Raw genomic sequence first — 23637 nt, forward strand, 5'->3', positions numbered from 1 at the left:
CGCGTAACTTAATTTAAATAAGTTCAATTTCCTTAGCCAAACACTCACTGAGCGCTTCCATGCTCCGAGAGGCACGTTGTTGAGCCACCCAAATGCTAAGCTAATCTCTAATAAATATACCTCTAAAGCCGCCTTTTAAATATAGGTATACTGGGCCCCTGGGGAAAGTAAAACCACGACAGGTCATTCCACAACCGAAGCATGTAGTATGGGTGCATAATATGGACAGCAACTGTAACTATACCTGTATGTCCCACTCTTGTACAATAGAATTCCCGAATTTGTAAAAATATGCTCAATACTAGCCTACTCGTACACTGGTCCGGCTATATGTTCGATTCATGAATTGCTTCCAGAGTTCTTATCTTGTAAGCACAGGAGAGCGTTCGCTTAGGTTTCCAGTGTAACTGTGTGACCGATTACGGATTGTTATTACGGACCTCAAGGTTACACTTGAACTGGTTTTGTCGAAGCGAAAGCATTGCTGTTGTTCAGCTGACATTAAGTACTTCGAGGGCGATACGACGAGCTGCGCTCACCTGATCAGTCGTTGGCACTTTTGGGTTTTCACTCCTGATAGTGTACTTTCGACCATCGAAATATAAGCAGAATGTATGAACTTTACATAATACTATCTGGAACACATTTAAATAATGTCCTCAGTATGCTGCGTTGGCATTGGCACCTAACCTTGATTGGATACCTATATCAACCTTTAGAAGTTGTTATTCTATCTGTATCGTAACGCAGGAGACACAAGTTTATTTAAAGAAATGTTTGTTATTTATGCCAATTGGCACTCCATGCCATGATTTACAGGCGCAGTTACTCGACCTTCGTAAGGTAGTGTAATCGGGGCACATACAGCTGCGTCGTCGGTGTTGCAGGACACAGCAAATGGTTGGGTCCAGTCGGTGCGGTACCGCACTGACTCTGACGAGTAGGCTTCTTTCTCCTCTCCACCTTTTTCAAACCTACTCTGTTATATAATGCGGGAGATGTCAGCATGGCAATAACTAGCAGTTCTTGAAAGCAAGTTACCCCGATAGACACATCGACTTGATTAGACGGAATTATGACACCCTCATAACAAGATTCACTGAGGCAGCGGACTTTCCTTGCTCACTCCAGCTTGTCGCCCCCCACCCTAATCCGCAACCCCACTTAATCTTTTCGTCGTACGATGTATGGACCGTGTGCACGGACCTTACTTTATCTTTATTTTTTTGCCTACGATGTATAGAGTGCTGCGTCAGTCGGAACTCACCCTTACTTGTATGTGACACTTGATATGTACAGTTAGGAGCAAAAGTGAGTCAATAGTTGTACCTTAGTAATATACAGATATATTAAAAATAGTCAAGCATGACTTAATTACTTTAAATACAACTTATAGATTATGAAATGCTTTATCAATCAGTTCACAAAATTATTATTTGTGTATCCCTGATAGTATAATTACAAAACCTGTGTATGAAAGGCAATACCTAAAATTTTTAAATCAGGGAATGAGTACCTGTACATAAGTAAATAACATATTGGCTCAAATAAAATTTCGCAGAAAATTTTGTGAGTGGTGGTGCTAAACTGAATCATTGCAATAATGTATGGAGCCAACAATTGATTCACTTTTGCACCTGATATTTATTTCGGCAATAATTACTAGAATATATTTCTGGTTTAAGAGAGTTGCTGTTTATTGTAAAGACGCGTAATTAGTTTGTCTTATAATTGTAGCACATTTCACATTCCCATAGTTTTTTTAATTTAAGTAAAACCAAAATATCTGATAAGTCATGATCTTTAACAAAAAATGTACACATTGTCTATTATTAGTCTATTTGTATTTAAATATTCGAACTTAACGTGTATCAAGAGATATGAAGATCTCAGAAGAATTTTATGTTATGAAAACTATGAATTAGACTACCCGCCAATCATAGAGGGTGGTGCAAAATAGAGTCAATGTTAAAGACGCTTTAAAAATAAAATGCTATATCCTATTTTAAAATGACTAAATGCTACGGTATCCTCAATATGTATGATAACGGAAAAGAATTGATTGCAAACATAATTTCTTACCAATTTCATGTAGATTAGAGATACATCACAAAATAGTAAACATTGGTTCAGTTATGCTACTAACTGTACCTAATTTTGTTTCCTAGCAACAGTTGTTCCGGGTCGGTATAAGCCAGATAAAATATTCAGATTTGATTTCTTATAGTCATCCTTGAGACCGTGAGTGTTTCCTACATTATAATCTTTGACGTGACGATATGTTAGCCTTCATTATATAGTCAAACTATCTCCGTATCAAAACAACATCAAATACAGATCCAATTCATATGTAACTTTTAAAGTAATCAATAAACTGAAAACATTTCCAAAAAGCTAGCGTTCAAACTGGTTTATTGAGGTTTGGTGAATGACTATAAGCGTTTTTATTACAATCTTTAATTTAACTTGCCCTGTTAGTATGTAGGTATGTATGTTAATTTGTTAGTGTGGGTCGATCAAGCTAAATTTGACCCACTTCCCGATTTCCGATTGAGCTGAAATGTTGCATAAATTTTCAAATTGGATGACAATGCAAGATTATGATGACATGGAGTGACTGATCATCATGGGAACTCTGTGATAAAACAACGCAAACGATGTTTGGGGTTGTTATAATTGTCTTGATGAGTATTAATTGCCTGTGGAAAAAAAAGTACAGTCAGCAATAAAAGCTTGTCCCAAAAATAATAACTGTCGGGTATGTCCTTAAACTACGTCCAAAAGAGAGGTATGGGCACTGTGAATGACATCTCGCTTTGTGTGGTAGAGCACAGGACAGCGGATGTCATTCCAGATCTAGAGCAGAGCCCAACTGGGGAGGTACCTCCACCTTACAGAAAACCGCAGCCAAATAACACTAGACCCTACTAATAGTGTTGTGTTCCTGCCGGTGAGTAAGGTTGCCAGAGCTCGAGGGAGAGGAGTGTTAGGGTCGGCAACGCGCATGTAACTCCTCTGGAGTTGCAGGCGTACATAGGCTACGGAGACTGCTTAACATCATGCGGGCCGTATGCTTGTTTGCCACCGACGTAGTATAAAAAAAAATGAAATGTTTGCCAAAAACTAATTTTAAATATTAACTTGGTTATTACATGAATTGAATCGATTGAATCTCGCGCACACACGTAAATGCCACCATAATTTCATACACGTGGAAGCTCCTAATGAGCTTACATACAAAGTTGTCGTTGGTGAATACAATAGGGCCTCCGTCCGGAAGTTTGCTAAACTAAATGGATGTTTGATATTACGTGTCAGTTATACCAAACTATTCATATGAATAACGAAAATCTACAAATCTCTTAGCTCTACTGATCACTTACCTGTGGTTCATCATTTAATTTCTTGTGGTGGTCATGACTGGGTTCTGTCGAGCGCTTGCGGACCTCGTGATGTGACAACAGATAATAGCCCTTGAGCGAGCCGATCTGGAACAAAATTAAAAAAATATATGTATATACTTAATACTCTTCAATGGAAACTTCAACAAAAATAACAAAGTAAGTCAACGACAAACGAATAAAAAACTTCAATAAAAAAGTAAGTCGGAATTGTGCCAGTGCAGGGTTAAAAGCGACGTCTTCTTGACACCTTTGACATACGAGTAGGTATCACATAAAACAGACGAAACAGATCATCGGCACGCTAGGATGAAACAATTTCGAGGCACTTATCACTTATTGTGTTTGTCACCTTCGTTCTTATATCTAATGCCTTATCGATAACTTATGTGTATGCCGAGAAATATATTTTATTATTATATGTAATTGTATTCATATCTATGTAATATGTGCCCAGTTCAGACTGACAATTGGGGCAGAAATAAGGTCGAACTTCGTAACTGTGGCAATAAGTCCATGTTCAAGTCGAACCCTCAAATTGTCAAAATATTACTAGTTTACAATGCACGGCGTAAAGTTTCAAATCACATTCAGCAGTTAATTGGGACCTACTCGCGGTTGCTATATTAATGAGTCATATCTCGCTCGTATTCACAAGAACCTAATTTTAGTTTGTCTTGTTGTTTACAAGATGAATCCGGATAACGCAGAAGAAAAAAAAAAACATTTTATATTATTTAATTATAGTTTATTCAAAAACTATTTTGCAACAGTGCTTTTATTAGCTATTCAAATGAATTCAATTTGGCTTCCTTCAACGGTTAAAATCTGGTATAAATTAGTTTCTCAATTATCTCGTACAAACTGAAAAAAAAAAAAACTGTGGGTATAAGTGCAAAAGTAACACAAGAGACAACGGAGCCTAGTTTAAAAGCTTAATAAGAAAAAATAAAGGATTTGAAGCAAAGTTTTTAGCATATGTCAAAATACGTGCTATTAACATAAAAATAAAAGTTGTGACTTAACTACTTTAGTACAACTTCTTATGTCTTTACGTAGGTAAAGATAGCACAAAGATGAACAAAATACCAGACATTAAAAAATAATGCGATCCAAAAGTAGCGCACGCTTCCCACATTAATAAAGCGAATCCTTATAACGTAGGACTTATTAATGAAACTGCATCGTGTCGGAGCAAGTTTGCCAGAACATGCAGCCACCGAGCACGACAAACGCGAATAAATATAAAGCCGAGACAGAAGCAAAATTGCAGCAATTTTGATATGGGCCGCAAAAAGAGCATAATTTATCGCGGCCGATTCTCCTGGAAACAGTGGTCGGATTAAATTATTTGGCTGCTCACGTGGCCCGTGCTTCCAGATTACTTAGCTACTAGTCGATAGAACATATAATATAACTGATTGTTTTGTTAAGCATTGGTATTCCGATACTATTTTAGTATGAGAACGCACTAACTCGTGTATGTTGCACTCATGTTTCCTTCTTATGCAGCCATAGATGAAACATATCCACAATATTGAGGTATATATAGGAGTAAAATATTAATATGCATTGGCATAGGGGCATTCCAGAAAAGTGTCGGGTACGTGTCGCTATTTTTTAAACACTTCTGATAAAGCTAAGCTTTAAATTCAACGGTATATATTTAACACAGATTTCTTAAATATTATTAAATATTTTCCTAAAGGTACCTGCCATAAGCGACATGTTCCCGACGAAGTACCTAGGCTTTTTGTGGAATGCCCTTGTACTTACGAGTAGTAAGTAATTAAGTATACATTGGTGCAGAATATAAGTGAATGGTGTAGTTGGCGCCATCGCACTTTACGTGTAAGGGTACCCTCGTGTGATACTGACCGAGTGTGTGGAAAGGTGTGTGTGTATGTGTGTGGTGACCGAGTCTTCGTAAAGGCTTTATAACACGGAGTCGATGAGAAGTTGTCTATAATGCTCGTGGTTTACGAGGGTAGGAGGGTTTCGAGGGCCCGAGGCGCTGCGTTTAACGTCCGTGCTATTAACTAACACTCCCCTGCTTCCCTTTATTAAAGTACGCTATACAAGAGACCGATTGTATGATCAGGAAACCAACACTTTTCGCTGAAATGATTATGCAATGATGAATTGCGTACCAACTTTGCAAGGAAAAGTTTTCGAACTAAACTGGGCGCAATGCCATATTATAACGCAATGCAATCCAGTAGAACGATAAAATTACATTGGGCCTTCGGCCAATAATGGTATAACGTACGATTATTGAGTAAGTCCTCTATAGACTTATATTGACCGGGATATAGACCGTGATTACCTTTTGTATTATTTAATATCGGGAGCTCACAAATAATACAAAAGGTAATCACGGTCTATATCCCGGTCAATATAAGTCTAGTGAAACTAACCGTGAATCATTCAAAACTCTAAGTCCTCTATAATTGAATGACCGACTGTTATTATAAGTAAATAACTTAAAAGTTCTCCAGATACTCGGAAAATATTAAATAATTCCTGTTAAATACATATCGACCTTTTAAGACGGTATTCTTGCGTGCCATTGATATATGTAGTTTCGTCGTTTCGTTTAACATCGAAACAGCGGCAAGCGCCACCAGTACTAGTATTAGACATGTGATTATCAAAGCAACTACCTATAACAGATTACAAAAACCGGTAGCTAAATAAAGGTAAAGCGTAAATCACGAATCACTTGGTCCGCGAGTTTGACGCGCACCTGGCCAAATGATATCTCATACGAACCCGGCACTTACCCGACATACGTACCATGTATAGCTGCCTTTATCTGTACTTAGGGAGTGCGATGAATAGCATTAACCTGGCCTGTATAGTGTTCGCACTGGGATTTCTCGCGCGAGGAACTACGCTTCTATTACCTTTATTGGTGTTATAAACTTGCCGTCGCGAACTTTAGCTGGTGTGGGTTCATTTTTGGCGAGTTGATTTTGTGAGAACTCGCGGCAGTTACGGCGCTCTCTGAGGAAATATATCGTAGCTTTCGTAGAGGAATGGGTTAACAATGACGTTTCCATATCTCATGCTCTGAAAGTGGGTCGTTGTTGATCTAATAAGTGTGCAGAAAGTGATACGTTTCTACTCTAGTGCAGAAAAGTGGTGTATTAGTCCTCTGCGTCCCCGTCCCACGAGCAACTGGGTAGAAACAACATGGAAAAATAGTGTCTTTATTTCCCCACCTGGAACAATTGGTAATTGTTCTAATTTTAGTAATCCCGCATTGAATTTTTTTTTATCAAACATTATGTAAGTAAATAAATTATTCTTATTTTCTTTTGTTGAATTGTATTTACTCGATTTCATAAGGCGGGAACCAAAAGGAATACACAACAAAAAATTAAACCTTACACTTGCGTAAAAGAGCAAAAACTGAATCCTCTACAGCCACAGTAAACGTTTGTACGATATTAAATGGGGTTTTAAAGTTATTTAGGACTATATTCATTCGCTTAAATAATTAATTTAATTGTTAGGTATTTAATATTTAAATTCTTTAAAATACTTTTATTATGTTGGCTGCATGAGAAATGCCATTGACTATTGGGAGTTTTAGAAGGAAAAATTAAAAAAAATTAAAAAGTAAGAGGCAATCCCGCTGATTTTCATAAATTTCATACTAAAATGAACAAATAATTTTAAAACTACTGCAGTTAGTTAAAATATGTGTGCTTTTGTAAATATTGCAATCAAAATGTTTTTCGTTAGGGGTTATATTTTATCTTCACTCATGTCATGTAGTCTCCGATTGCAAGTAAGTCCTAACGAAAAAAATCATGGCCGTATTTACAAAACCATTTCCGTCTCGAACTATTGGCGCTCTCACTGCTGCGTTCAAACTACCTCGACAGAAATAGGTGCCTTTCAACCCTTGGTTAACAATATACTATAACTTTATATGCTACCTAGTCTACCTACATCTTTATTAGAACTTGAGTTTATTTGACAAAATGTTTGTTTGAAGAAGGAACACGGTCAAAAGATGATGGGTACGGACGGGTTTTATTTACTCTAGCTACGAGTACCTAGTTACATACATACATACGTACGTACAACATATTACAGTAACAAACTCGAACAGAATTTAAAAGGGCATGCCATGCGAGCGAAATGGAGTATGAATAGTGCTGATGGGATGAAAGCACATCCAGGTTTATATATTCATAGTAGTTCAACTTCCTAATAAATTGTATCGTTAGAATGAGTGTAGTTCGGTTCGATTTCACTTTAAATATGTTTCATACATATAGTTACTGTATCGATTCTTCATATCACAATATCCTTCCTTAGGGTTTTGTATTGTATTACTATTATTATTCATCTTTATCTTAAATTACATTAAAAAAATATTAAAATTAAATTAAATTAAAATAACAATAAATAGGTACTTACATTAAAAGAAATATTAAAATTAAATTAAATTAAATATTTCCGTCATAAAACAAATAAAAAGGCACATTACAAAATTCAACAATTAATCAAATACAAAATAATACTACATTACTACAGAGGCCGGGAAGTAAGGGGTTGCCGGCCGAATGCATATATACGGCCGAACGTAGTGAAAGGGGTATTGGCAGAATGTCATTCCGAACCATAAGCAAATATTGGTTATAGTTTTTTTTGGCTGAATGCCATGATGCTGTGTCACAAATATATGTGAAATGGAAATTAAAAAAGAGCCACTTCCCGGCCTAGGCCTGCAACTTTGTATGAAATTTCATTACAGGCCCCTCGTCCAGCCGCGCCGGAGTCGTGATACTTCCCAGCCTAATATAAAGAACGTAATATCAATATTACATAGCATGTTTGAGAAAATACTAATAATGGTCAAAATTCCGTCGAGTTAAACTACATGAAGGCTATTCCAGTGTCTCGCTATGGGGGAGTCCAAACTGATAGCGATCACGCCCAGAATGCCGTGTTGTATATATTTATTTATTTCATTTCACATGTACATTACAAGTTTTACAAGTACTTAAGAGTATAGGTAGGTACACAAATGACACATGAAACCCTATTACTACTACTACTACTGGGTTCCGTAGTTTAGTACTAGGGATCCTTATAATTTCGCCATGTCATATCCGTCTGTGTGTCCGTCCGCGGCTTTGCTCTGTGATCGTTAGTGCTAGTTTTTTAGTAACACAGAAGACAATAAATGTATAACTTCCCCATTTTTGCCATGAAAAGGGAAGTAAAGTTAACAGTTTCCTTAAGAAATAAGTTTATATTAGGACAAAAAAAATTTACGGTACTAATTTTAACGGTACTATCAACTAGGAAGAACCCAAAGCATGTTGGCCCAAATACGTACGTAGGTACGCACACGTGCTTCCAGGTGAATAATAAAGGCACGTGATATGATATTTATTAGGAATCAGTACGTATATAAGGGGTGGATATTAGCGATTGTGAAGGGTCGGAATAGAACGTAGATAGACGTTATTGATGATACAAAATATGGCAGCATAAATCCGTATCCAAACGGCAAAGGTTCAGCTCACAGATTAGTTTCCAGATCGAGCTCTTTCTCCTCAAAACGCCAGCTTTCTCTTTTCAACGTTCAAAACTTTTTATCCACAAAACGTGCGGTGCATTGTCTAGGGATAATGTATTTATCTTTAGTTCTATTATGTTGAAGCGAATATCTTCATTTCCTTAGCTTTTAGTGTTCCTATAAACATTCCATCGTTTTATCTACATATTAGGTACTAAAGCGTGTTTGCCTTGTAACAATCAGGAGCTTGTACTCTGTTGATTTACTTTAACAGCTTAATGCAACTTCGAGATGTATAAAAAGTTTACATAATTCTATGTTAACTTCCATTGCCTTCTTTTTCGTGTAAAAATGTGCTTAAACGTAACATAACGTATGCGGAATGAAATCTGGACAAAATTCAATGTCGTATTAAATAAAAACGACAGTTATTTTGTATAAGTTTTAATAATGTATTTCACAAGAGTTAGACCATTAAAATCAAAATAATCTCAAAATAGTTACCTTGCCACGAGTCCACGACTTTCCATTTTAAGTAACATATGATCCGTCACCCATAAATCCCATTTCGCAAAAACAGCTGTTCTTGTACTCGTACAATTTTGTCGGTATGACGTACGCACATTTTTAGTAATTTTTTTTTCGGAGAAACCTTAACTTTTCTTGAATGTTTGCCGATGCCCATATCTTCAAGATATTTTTTAAGAGTTTTACTCGTACTGTCACATTTAAATAATCTCATGACCTCTCTGTAATAGTAAGATTTTTGACTCAGCGGGCCTTCTTTTTATTTAATCGATCTCTCCCAGGAAACTGGCTAATGCTGCAATGTTTCCCTGTACCAGGCTTTCTAGCGGTAGCTTTTGTAAAGAAAAAGGACAAAGATTATAAACAGATCTTTAACTCTGATCCGTTGCCACAAAATGTTCCACTTTCTTCGCTTTCGGCCAAAGGGAATTATTTTTTTTAACATGCAGATACGTGTGCGAGCGATACTCCATATGGAATTAGTACTGGAGAAATTACATACAGTTTCGTGACGTTGTTCTTCTCAGTTGACCATAATTTCAAGATAAAGAATCCAATGCCCATAAAACTTACCAGAATAATTGACAGATATATAGACTTTAAATCGGCAGCTAGATATAATTTCAGTTTATTTTATTTCTTACTTTTTACATTTTCAAAACTGTCCAGATTTCATTCCGCATATGTTATCCTTAAACATTCATCATCATATTTCTATCGAATCTAATAAACCTATAGATTGTCGAAAGATTTTGTAAGAACTTTTGCAAATGCAAGAAAAAATCATACAGCTTTAGTAGGCACAACATTCTTACAACTGAAATAACCCGCTGTTTCCACTTACTCCACAATCCCGAACCAAGTGAAGGATAAAACTATGCGCCGGATTTATGCGAAGCGCCCTTCGAATGCTATACGGTTATATTTATATAGCAGTTAAGAAGGTTGTCCAATGATATGGTTATATCGGTAGAAATCCGGCCCTGGAATATATTGCTCGCGGAATAGTTTTCCCTTAAGTTATTTCGATTTCTTTAAATGGCTTTGCTGGATCTGTTTTGTTATTTCAGTGATCGTATGTTTTCGAATGCAAGAATTTTGGTATGAGGAAAGGTGTTTCGTGCGTTTCAGAGTGAAGAAAAACTGTTGTTTTAGGACTGTGCTACTACAGCTAAGATAAATCGAGTTTCAGAGTGCTTTTGATAAAATATTTTTCTGATAGTAAACGAAAAATGAGCATTGTGTTAATGCGAAACTTGCGAAAGCAGTAATATTAATTGATTTGTGTTTTTTTAGTTGATCGTTTATAAGACGCGTCTGAACAAAATGATCATGAAGAAGTTCTTTTGTAGAATTACCTACCAAAACTAAAAAAATGTGCTGTGTTAAGCGTTTAATAAATAGGTACCATGTACTTTAAAACTGGAAATTACTTAGTTAATTACTGAAAACAGAATGCATTTGTGTCGTCATAAATTGTCACGCAGATAGTAAAATACCTACAAATAGTAAAAGAAAAACAAATTTAGGTAGACACACAAACAATTTCATATTTCTAGGCTAATGAAAATGGAAAAGTTTTGTACGACGCTCATTAAAAACGCATAAAACCTAAAACAGCTTTTGAAAACAACTTTGGCATGTTTGTTATACAAATGAATGTAAAAAAATACAATGAAGATTCGCAACAGGAAATACCGAATAGTTTTGCCAGTCATCAAGCTTTTTGTTTACTCTTCGCGCTTCGTGAAAACCGCAACTAAACAAAATAGACGGTGTTTACAAGTTTTTTTTTTTAATACCATCGTCACGATTTAAGTGGTATACTGTAAGATCGGACTAAAATGAATATAATAGTGCAGTTTGCAAAGTGGGACAAGAGTTAAATATAGTAAACGAGTCTTATAAGTCCGTGGTAGTAGTGGGTACAAAAATAAATCGAGTTTGATGTTTACACCAAAAATTGAATACTTTTTTGAGATGAATTATGAAGTTAATTTAATGTAATTAATAACCACGAATCGGTTGCTTAAGGAAGGTATTGAATACCTATGAAGTCTCGAAAATTTTATTATTTAAGGGAGGGAACATTAGACCCTCGCGCCAGCAGCTTTCTTGCGCAAAGACTCGCTATCGCAGCGCGGGAATGCTGCCTGCATTGCATGATAGGCACCTTGCCGAGAGCCTAAGGGTTGGAGGGTAGTTTTTAGGCATTTTTTTTGAGTTAGGTTTAGTTATATTAGTTTTATTTTATAAGTAGTCATCATTATTTAATGTAATTGTCATTTTAAGTTTATTTGAAATATAATTGTTATTGTGACATTTCTATCAGTATGGCCATAGATAAATAATAAAGTATTTTATGTAAAATGAAGTGGAAATTTCAAAGCCACATTTTACTTTCTTGTACTTATCTCCATTGAACCTATTTAGACTTAACTGAAGGATCGCGTCACGAGTCTACAATTGAGATTTCTATATCTCAGCTACTCTAAACTAAATCAAACAACGTTTCCAACCAAAGATATCCACTCGAATGAACACTTAAAAAGCACCGTCGATACGATGCATTAGTAAGACTTGAATTCAAGAGCACATTGGCTTCAAAGTGGATTTGATACGAGCTATTTCAGGCCAGATGCAATAGCAGATACAAACGTTACAATTTTAAAAACAGAAAGGAGGCTGACAATTTGATAGGCATGGTTTTCATCACATTTTGTTACGACCTTGAGCCTTGTTTTCAGGGATATACCTGCACGCGTAAGATATCACGTGCGCTATACTGAGAGAAATATTTTGTTACTACCTATACTATTATTATTAAAATAATTCGGCTAATTATTATTTCAGTGTACACCGCCAAAAATATATCTCTGAAGTAGGGAGAGTCCGGGAGACCTGCCCAGGTGGGTAACTATAAACAACAAAACCCCGAACAAAGTTAGTACGTTCTCAAGTCTTCTTACAATTTTAAATAGAACAAACTAAAATCTTCGCAATTGCAAACTAGTCGGTAAGACCAATGCCTGAAGAATACTAAGTGTTTCGTTAAAACTAGATACGCTGTGCTATTCCAAACGCCAAAAGGTCGTAAGTGTGTAAATAACCTTCGATAAATACTGCCTCTTCGTTTTGGTAGTACCCCGGCAGCCATATCTGTAAGACAGTCCAACCTCCAGTATTCCCCTTGCTAAAGCCTTGATAGTCTCAGGGGAGAAAGCGACATCTTTCTTCATGTTTTTTTTAAGGGAAGCAATTACAATTACCTACGCCCATGGAAATCTGCAACACCAGAGGGCGTTGCCGGTTATACTATAATATGAATTATCTCCAATGATTTTTACGTCTAAGACCCTAATCTGGTAAACAAAAGACATTGTTTCTTTTATGAGAGCGGTCGGCCATTGTGTGCCATTGTGTCTGAGCGCGTGCCATTGTCAGACACAATGGCACACAATTAATGACTATAATAATTAATTGAAGGTTCGAAGGTCGTATCGGTCCAGAAATACCGCAAGCGACAGTTCACTTTTATTTCGGGTCTCGAGAGCACACTATAATTGTTTTTCTAACACTTGGTGTACGAAAGAGAAGACTCTTTGACAAAAGGTCTATGTAGTTTTAGTCATAACAATTCTGATTATAAAATAATGGGATGATATAAAATTTGTGTTTATTCAACGGTGTTTATTCAAAACTGCAACAAATGTGAGTTTTTGTAACGTGTATTCCGCCACATAACTTATGTGACATAAGCATATTTTCTTTTGTCTTATTTTTGTTAAAGTCTTTTTAGGATTAAGCTTAAACGACTCGAAAAAGGACTCGACCAGCGACTCAAAAGACTTCTTTTAAGCGCTCGTAAAACTAAGTAGCGTTCTTCAAGAGATATTATGAATAAAATTCCAACTCGGTTTGCAAGGGTCGCATTTTTCACACGAACCAAAATTTACGTGCTTGCCTAAAAAAACGTATTCAGTTATATTATATATGATGTTAGATGTTACATTAAGTCATTATTTTCTTAAAATGCGCTCTTTTAAACTGTTACCGAAGAAACTTAGGTCTGATTTAAGATTTGGTTTTTATTGTTATTTTCTTTTAGTGCAATCAATGGATAGAAGGGATTTTTTGTTAATAATTTTAAAAAATCAGTAGGTAACTTAATAGCTTAACAATATGCAAGTTGGTGTCTCTTTTTAAGTATACAAGATACCTGTGTCAAGGGGTGCGCCAAAGTTCACATAAAATTGCGACTCCGATTATTGGAAGTCCGAAAATGTTTGTTATATAATTTTATATCATAATGATCATTACTTATAACTTGTCTTTGCGCATAACTATCGTAACACCAAATCATTCATGTTAATAATAATATAATATAAAATTTTATATAATATTTATTTTAAACTTTACCTGGTTTTATTTATAAACTGTCAGGTATCTTGCATCCACACCACATTCCACTTGCTATCAAAAAAGAAATACAGTCCCAGAGTCGGGATAGGTACGACGACGAGCGAAGCGAGGAGGAGTGTTAGGTTTCTTGTGTTCCTCAGAGCGGAAAAAGGAGCCCCGCGTTCGTCGACTCCTTGGCGGGCCGAAATAGCTTAATAGGCTAGAGGTACATGAAAAATAAAAAAGTTGCGGGGACATGACTAATAAAAATTAATAATAATGTCTGGCCGTCTGTCTACAGGCTGTATTTCTGTTGCCGCTATAACAACAAATACTAAAAATAGAATAAAATAAATACTTAAGTGGGGCTCTAATACAACAAACGTGATTTTTTTGCCGATTTTTGCGTAATGGTACGGAACCCTTCGTGCGCGAGTCCGACTCGCACCTGGCCGGTTTTTCTTGTATGGTGGGCTACTACTTAGAGGTTAAGACAATTTTTCATTACAAAAATTAATTTCGTTACAAGTAAATTGCACATACAGATTTATAATTGGAAATAAATACAAATTAATCTTCAAGTTATTGTTTTGTAGGTAGGTATGAGGCAAGTACCTATTGCTCTTATACTACCTGCACCAATTGCGAAACAATAACTTCATATAACTTCATAACGTTTTCAGAGCTCCAAACTTTGTCTCCGAGTGCTCTTTGAAAAAACTGCGGCCTATCGGCTATACGAGTACAAAATGAGAAAATTACATAAAAAAATCCGGCTTTCCTTACAAAAATCATTAACAGGTTCTCAAGAAACAATAAGAGTCTTTATGAAACTTGGCACTGCTTTGATATGCGTTTCGAATTATGGGGTATATCGACCGCTCTCTTCCACGAACTTTTATTTTCAATATTACTTAAACATTAAATTGAATAATGTTACAAGGATTCTGGGTTTGTTTTTTTTATGCGCTGTAAAGCCTCAGTCGAATAATGTATGATTATGCACCAAAGGTTGGAAGCCTTTCTACGTACAGTTGAGAAATTTATTTTTATAAAACGTTTTAGGAGGAGTCACGATAGATAGGAGCGTCGAAACACCTCAATAATTGCATTTTTTTAACACAAAATAACGTAACAACGTCGGAGGGGCGATATATTCGTTATTTCCGTCGGAATGATGAAAACGATGCCAAATTTCAGGAGCGCCTTTATGAGAATTTTCGCGTTCATTGTAACCAAAGGACACACTCATCTTGACTAGACAAGATACACACTGTTAAAGTTAATTAAATACAAACATTACAAACATCTATTATTATTTTATTATAATTCCGTGAAGTTTATCTTTAAAACAAATAAAAAAAGTATCCAATTTAGTACTACATTTTTTTTATTAAATCAATCAATGAAACCCTAATTTATGGTAGGTGCATCAGCTATAGGTACAAAGCTACATTGACCTATTAACCTATTAACTGACGGAAACCACAAAAACGCCCGGCTACGCTACACGTATTCGCACCGAATTCATTGCAATGAAATTCGCTATTCCCACTACATACAAAATAAACAATGAACCTCCGATATTCGCATTCATCATATATATAGCCCGACCATTCATACCTTGTCGCAACGTAATAAAGTCTACTGTTGTACACTTAAAATGGTTAGCCTTAAATCTTCGTTAATTTCCGCACCCACAATGACTGGATAGGATCAAACATGTATCACACACGGAAATGGCAGCAACGCGAGAGCAAACACGGCCGGCCCACAAATCAATCAGTTCACCTGCGACTGTCAACAACCTAGATTTCTATTCACGAAACACTTGTCTAAACCAGACGGTTTGTTCTAGTCTAGTGTAATTAGATCTCGCAATTTACGTATGGTCAGTATCGGAGCATTTCAAACACCTTTCGCGGGTCACATTGTTTACGAAATACCTCTACGATTTGATGATATTGCCATCAATATGACGACTACAAAATGTAGTCTAGAGACCAATCAAAAATCTGGTCAAAGAATTAGACAGTGGTACTGTACTGCTCTTGGTATCAACCCCAAAGTTAACTGTGTGTGATCAGAGGTCGATATCAGCTTGTGTTTCTCTAGATTTCTCACCTTTATAACTCTATTGTGTGATCAAATCGAAGTTTTAGTTTTTTTAAACCCGTAGTAGTTATTCAAAGGAATCAAGGGAAAATTCGAACTATTTATAATAAAGTTGAAAGATGCCTTAACATCAAATTCAGGTTATAAAAATTAACAACACCACAAAATACATTCACACAAAAACGATTGGTTAGTAATGATTTTCTTCATTCATATTTGGAAACAATCTTTAAAATCCTTAAATCGATAACTAGGCTAACATGAGCTACTTTAGCAGTCATCGACTTATATCAGACTAGTATCAGATCACTTTTAGAGATACCCGGTATAAGAACGAAATTCCTAGACGGGGACGATGAGGAGCCATTCACAGAGTCGTAAATTGAGATTGAAGGCCTATCGAAAGCCATATGCAGACGCCAATTACGTACAGACCTGTAAAAACAATCTCATTAGTCTCATTCAACTAATTGGATGAGAGATACGATTCCAATGCCATCAATCCAGTACGTAACGAGATTAGATAACTATCTACATTTTATTATAATTTCTTGGGTCCTTAATTTCTTGATAGAGGCAACTGTAGGTATTTACGCAAAATATATCGGGTTGTAATTTGAAACCATTTTTGTATTTTCATATTCCACAAAGTACCTAACGTTAGTCCACGATAACCATCTACCCATAAGTCGTTTTGTACCACCGTCCACATTGTTTACTGACTATTCGTGAACCTTATTTCAAATACATAAGGTCCACCAACGGTCAACTAAGAGTGTTGCTGTTAGAGTAATTATGCGTGAACGGAGGCCAGACTAGGCTTGAAATAAAGTGTACAGTTCAGTCAGGTGCAGATGTAAACGTTTTTGTAGAAAAAGGTGCCTTGCGTTACACAGCGATGTAGGTGCATCGCTGACTAGGTAGTCAACGCGATTTTCAGTAGAGTAAGGCTTTTCCCGACTACAGTAAGAAACGGTGCGATACATAGAGCATGCGAGGGTGCGACCAAAAATACGACCAAACGGCTTGGTCATTCCTCGCCTTAACCTGCGATGTGAATAATATACTTAATTAACTATGTAACTTTAGTTTCAATTAGGCTTAGGCTAAATATATAACCCAAAAGTCACACCTTGGTAGCAAACCCAGTAAAACAGACTTGAGAGATGCTGGTGAACTGAACCCCAGATGGAATAGGAAACGAACGAGGAAAATTTATTACTTACTGACCAAGATAAACGAAACGGAATCAGCTCAAGGGTCTTCACACATCACATTGATATGGCCGAGAAAGCTTAGACATAATAGAGGTTGTTCTTATAGCTGTGATGTCCGGTGAGGATACTTCCACCCAGGCTCGAAATATCACTGAATTCGAGGAATCTGCTAGGCGACAGTGTAACGCTCGCTAGCCCTAATCCGACGAAGGCAGCACACGTAGCCGTAAAGGGACAACAGTCGGAAATTATTACTCGCTTGTCTAACAAATTATCCGGCCCTCCGTAGTCTCCGGGTAACTCGGTTACAAGAAGATTGTTGCGATCGCTTTCAGAGATTGCAAGTCGATCGCTCGGGAGAACCCAGCACGCCAAAATTATTCTGAAAGGAATGACGAGAATTATAAGTGGAAAGTTAATCTTTGTTGCAATCACTGTAGGCAACGGTCAAGTGGACGATCATCAAGACAATGGATTGGGCCAGCAGGAAGATGTGATGGGATGATAGCCAAGCCAAAGCCAGTGGCTGTTTTAAGACCTCTGAGCGTACGAGTCGCCTTTACTCTAAGCCATGGCAATACAGCCTGGGAACAGTTAATTTACAGCGCACCCTGCAAATTAATATCTCTGATTTGGACCCCTGTCAGCGTCGGGCAATGTTAGGTCTGTACTGGTTTAAAAGGCTGCAAAAAAACGAAGGATAAAACCATGACCCCGGATGTATGTATGTCGGTTTTTCCATTAAATCATAAAAAAGTTTGTAAGCGGAAGTTTTGAAAAGCTAGCACTTTTCATTACGCCTTACTGAACCTTGGTTGCTTCGATAAACTCGTTAAATCTGCGTCAGATAACTTGGTCATACAATGGGAAAAGTGAATTTACCCTGTCGCCGACAAATTATTATCTCCGATTTACGAGTAAACCCTTTCCAGCGTCGGGCGATGGTAGATTGGCAACGGATTAAAAAGACTGCAAAAAAGAATACAGCCACCACTTCAGCTTCGGTTTTTCCGAAGACGAGAGGATAAATTAAAACGGAATGTTATTTTTTGGAAGCGCGATTAATGCTATTAATGCTCGCTTATTTGAGTTGAAGAGACAACGTTCGTTTAATTTTTATTATGTTGGACCCATTTACTCTTTAGAAGCAGTAATCGGTTGCTTCCATAATCCGAGTCGCGGGGACTGCTTTGATAACTCGGGTACATGAACTGGGAAGGGTTAATTTATCGTGTAACCGACATTAATATCTCTGATTTTGACCCCTGTCAACGCTGATGCGATGTATGTGCAGGGGCTAAAAGACTGGAATAAGAAAAGAGCCTATTCAGCGTATTTAAATTTTCCATTAAAAAAGCAAAGCTACAGCTTTTTTTAATCAAGCAAAATTTAACCATGTCGACCAGGGCTAGAAGCTGCCCAACTGAGCTACAACTGCTTTGTACAAAATATAACTGTTTGTATTAGGAGCTATCACAAACATTAGCCCGGGCAAATCATACTTAGTCCATTTAAAATTTATATGCAATCGTTTTAATTTAGCGGAAATGCTACAGTATTTTTTACTCTTGTGAAATCAGTAAAAAATTAAGACCAGAACTCCAAGTAAACGGAAACAATAGACATAATGAAGGCACACGAAAATTGATTCGTTCGTGATTCAACCATCATAGATTTAACGATGCCATTCATTCCTTCAATTATCGAAGGTGATCGTTCCGTCATAAAAGCAATGCTATTAAATTATGCCGTTCAGCTGAACAAATACCGACATTTATTTAATCTATGTGGAGTGATAAAATTACGTAACTATTCTTTGCTTGATAGCACTAACAGTTTCGTGCTTGAGAATTAACACAAAAACGTTTATTGCGATGGAGGGTTTTTGCATCTTTACCGATCATCACCGGCCTATATAAATCCCATTGTAGGGCTCTGATCTCCTCTCATTCTACATTGAGCTGTACAGTACGCATCAAAAGTATCTACTGTTCTGTTTTCAAAGAATGAGATAAATATACCTATTTATATACCTATAAATAGAACAGTAAGGGTAGGTTACACCAAACTGTTTATCATTGAAATTGAAAATTGAAATATTTTAACAACACGTTGCCCTTGCGAGTTCATTAATACCTATGTAAAGGTTTATGAGTTTTATGACACTCACGGTGTCCATAGCCTAGTATGAGATGAATATATAAAACTCTTGACAGCATGATTCTTTATCAGGGGCCAGTTTTCTGAAAGCTTGTAACTCGTACAATTTTAAAGTTTCTTCCTAATAAAAATAGCTAAAAAGAGACTTACGTTTGGAAATGGGCTCCAGGTAGTAGCAACCGCTACTGACTAAATCTGCGAATACTAGCATGAGTGATGACGTGTTAATGCCCACGTCGTCCTTTAATATCGGGTCCCGCTTGTTTCTTCCAGCAGACTTCAGGCAATATTACCCGTTATTAACCCTAGCTTATTGCCTAGTTTATACATTTTGCTTCCTACCTAAACCAGACGAACTGAAATTGCAGGTGGATTTAACAAGTAGTCGGAAATGGAAACTCAGCAAATATAGTGAAACTTGATATGGCTTACTTCTATCTACAGTTTGCAGTTACGATGAAAATTGAGCATTTGAGTGTTTTGTTAAAGAAAACAGAGAACAGAGGTAAAACAGGACGCTGCTTGGCTAGCCCAATTAGACTCAATCTTGTGAATTTGACCGGAATTCTAGATTTTGATCCTGAACACCCAACCAATGCAGAACCATACCTATTCAAAACAACAAAGTTGTGAGTAAAAGCATATGGAGTAGAACTACTTAGTCATGAAACTATTAAAATTTATTAAAGGCTCCTAGTATGTAAAACATAATAACACTTCAATTAAAAACTTATAAATAAATAATTGGCCTTATTAAAATTTGATGTTCAAAGTTCTTTTTAAACCTAAAGTTTAACGCCAGTGTACGGAATGGTAGTTTTCTAACAAATAAAAGATGTATAGGTACATTAGAGGCTCTGCATCTCACCTCGAACCTTAACCTAAAATGAGACCTAAATTGAAGGTTTCTCTAAAATTTTGAAAAAAAAACTGACAACCCGTCTTTATGAATGTTAAAATAGGCATAAGTTATTAATCCTCAGTAAAAAACCAAATTCTTGGTGAAAAATTAAAAAGCTAATGAGTTTCTACAAAAAAACTGGCCGAAAAGAAAACGTTTCATTTGGTGTTAATTTAAGGTCATGTTCATATTTCTAGACTGAGTTCAAGTATAAATAATGAGATAGATAAAAAAAACCTTATATTATATTCAAATTTTACGTTGTTATAATAGAATGCTAATGTTCTATCTCTACATGAAGATTGTTATAAAATTCAACATTACCGAATATATTTTAAATAATAATCATATATGTGTCTAAACTGTCACAATCACATGCGATAATGTAAATAAAATGTTTAATTTGTAACTACTTATTAATAGACAGGTAGCTATAGATTTTTGTTATATATTACAAATGGCACATTTTGCAATTATAGGAATAAGCCGTTGTGATAATAGGCCAATCAATAAGAAGGTCTAAATCGGTTCAGCGGTTTAAGCGTGAAGAGGAGTAAAAAAAAGTTATTTGTTTAATGTTTATATGTTTTTACTTCGGAAAGGTGTCAATGTTGATACCATAAATGAATTCAGCACCCCCGATTTATACGAAAACGTTACCAAACCCGGCCTAGCAGCGTTACTGATGTAGATAATCAAGATAAAAATGAGAGCCCTAAATAAACCTTCAAGAGTGGATATCTCAAAAACTATACAAGATATCGATAAACTTGACTAAATAAAACTTGTAACAAATTAAATCTCTTTTCATTTTTGTATAAGTGGCCAAGTCTCTCAGACGCATAGTTTCCAAAATATAACCGAAAAACCCCCCTCTCCCCCCCAGCACCAGGGTTACGGCCGGGGACTTTTGATATGTTCACCTCCTAACTAGTCCAAACAAAGCTACGAAGTCAAAAATTGTGTTCTAAGCATTTCCCTCTAAGTATATCTTTTTTTGGGCATTTATTTCCTGGCCTATAATGAATACCAAATTCGTTTAAATACAGCAAGCATCGGTGGTTCAGTGGTAGAATGCTCGCCTGCCACGCGGGCGGCCCGGGTTCGATTCCCGGCCGATGCATGGTTTTTGTCAAAAACTTAAAATATAAGTTTTAGTTTTATTTTATTTTGTAAAGCCTCTTATCTAATAACTGTTTATTATTTTACTCCAACAGAAAATAATAATAAAAAAAAACGTCCATAGTGGTTATAGTAAAGTAAGTAGAAAATCTTACTATTAGATATATATTTCTATATTTATTTATATTTATTTTCGATATTTTCCTACCGTAAGCAAACCACTTTAGTATATAGTTTCAGTAAAACGCGATAAATTTAAAAACAGCGTATAGGAGACACCGAATTCATATTCAAAGAGCGCATTCACTTACTCGGAGTGAGGTGTAAGGCGGAAAGTATGGCGTTAAAATATACCGCCGTAGAAACATCAGGTATGTATGCAATTTTCTAGTTTGCATCGAAACGACACGGCTGAAATACGAGACTAGAGTTACAACAGGCGTTACGTCTTGGAAAGTATCATTCAAGTGTTTTCTAGGTTCTGAATGGGAGCGTGAAAGTAAGGCCTAAGATGTTTCGTAATTAAAGTAATTATAGATCTAATTACTTGTCTTACTTAGAAATTGCAAAAGAACATTACATTACCTACTACAAAATTTAGTTAAGTTTCGGTTCAGGCCCTGCCGAACTTTTCGCCCGCGCCTAAACTTACAGGACTGTATTTTCGGTAGGTAATGCCCGACAAAAGTTCGATCGGATACTAGGTATGTAGGTCACCTCGTAGTATCCGATCGAACCCATTAAATGTTTTCATATTATCTAATTAGACAATTACAGAATAATTTCACACTTTAAAAGAAGACTTAATTTACAATTTTGCCTTCACCGTCCCCATAGTTACCTATATAATAGTATTCTTGACTCGGCCCCGTGGTTCAAAGTATGAGACAGAAGGGGTAAAACCTCCCCGGTATAAATGGAGACAGCATATATATATAGCTCATTTGAGCCAATATGGCGAATAAATTGCATACGAATGTGTGATTACTGGCGTCCGCTCACCTAACGCTAAACTTGGATAACTAGTATAATATAACCTTGATTTCTGTAAGAACTACACGCGATGGGAGCTCAACCTTATACTGGAACAGTTTTTGTACATGGGAATGTCAGTCTAGAGCGTCTGCCGGAGACCGCTTCGTATTCTATCGACGCTTCATATCGACGACTTAGTTTCCAAGCTCACTTCTCTATCTCACCTCTTATTTAAATATGAACCTTAAAACACTAAAAACTAGATCGTTTTTACAATGACAGTGTTATACAGATTCGAGGTTTGGTAGGTAAACAGTCGATAACCGATATCGCCGCGATCGCTCAATGCACACTTGAGTAACAACCCTTTTGATACGTTGCATTACATTGAGAGTGTGTTTATTTACGGAAAGGCTCCGTAATACTCGTAGTAGACGATGCTGTAAATATTAAACCATTTTCGTTTTATTAAAGTTTCGTAATTATCGACTATTAGGTGGTACTAATGCAATTAGCCTCATGCATGAAGTTTATATTTGAACGAAATATGTTTTATTCGGATGTTTGTTACCGTTATATTATGTTACAAATGCATTTCCGTTTTTAAATTACCATTTAATTACTTAAAATTATAAATAAAAAGTACAAAAATTTGCCCGCGAAAAGCTAGTGAGCGAAACGCTCGAAACGCCACGTGACGTCACGCGTTCGACAGATTAGCGTCAGTTGGGCCGCCCAACGTGTGACGTCATCACGCTCTGTCGAATTCGCGCCAAAAATTATGAGCGTTTCAACCGCTCAAAAATTTTCTACATTTTAAATATTTTTGAATAAAATAATGTTAAGGTTTACAAAAATATTTTTATCATTTCCGGTGTTCCAACGATATAAATTATGATTCCAAAAATAAAAATAAATTCATGCATGGAGCTAATTATGCACCAAAGATCAGCACTGAGGTTATCTTATCCAGCTCTATATCAAACGTGTCGTTTTTTAATACAGGTTAATAATAATAGCAACGTGTTCTAAGTCTGTGTAGCAAAATAATTCCTGACTGTTACTGTGATTAGAAGCACATGCATTTTCGCTTTACAATTTTTATCCGTACGTTTTTAGCCCGGGCCAGGATACCTATCCTTTTTAAATCTGTCAGAGGCTGGAGCGTTTCCATGTACCAGCAGGTACGGAATTCAAAAGTAGTTCTTTTATTTCTGTATTTTCTGTCCAGCTCCGATATCGTATCTGGGATCGGATTTTAGAACGCAGTCAGAA

The 23637-nt window shown here is 36.3% G+C and overlaps 1 protein-coding gene and 1 non-coding gene across 3 annotated transcripts in view; one reads left to right on the forward strand and one right to left on the reverse strand.

The window, feature by feature from the left end:
- LOC134749004 (furin-like protease 2) overlaps positions 1–23637 on the reverse strand; it is a 332697-nt gene that overhangs the window by 31119 nt on the left and 277941 nt on the right. For both annotated transcript variants that reach the window (XM_063683892.1, XM_063683891.1), the window contains exon 3: positions 3384–3488. In XM_063683892.1, the coding sequence (XP_063539962.1) occupies positions 3384–3488 (105 nt within the window). The remainder of the gene's footprint in view (positions 1–3383; positions 3489–23637) is intronic.
- Trnag-gcc (transfer RNA glycine (anticodon GCC)) lies at positions 21318–21388 on the forward strand. Its single transcript has one exon. It is a non-coding gene; the product is annotated as a tRNA-Gly (tRNA).

Source organism: Cydia strobilella, chromosome 17 (genome assembly GCF_947568885.1).
Source record: "Cydia strobilella chromosome 17, ilCydStro3.1, whole genome shotgun sequence".
In the NCBI taxonomy this organism is placed as follows: Eukaryota; Metazoa; Arthropoda; class Insecta; order Lepidoptera; family Tortricidae; genus Cydia; species Cydia strobilella.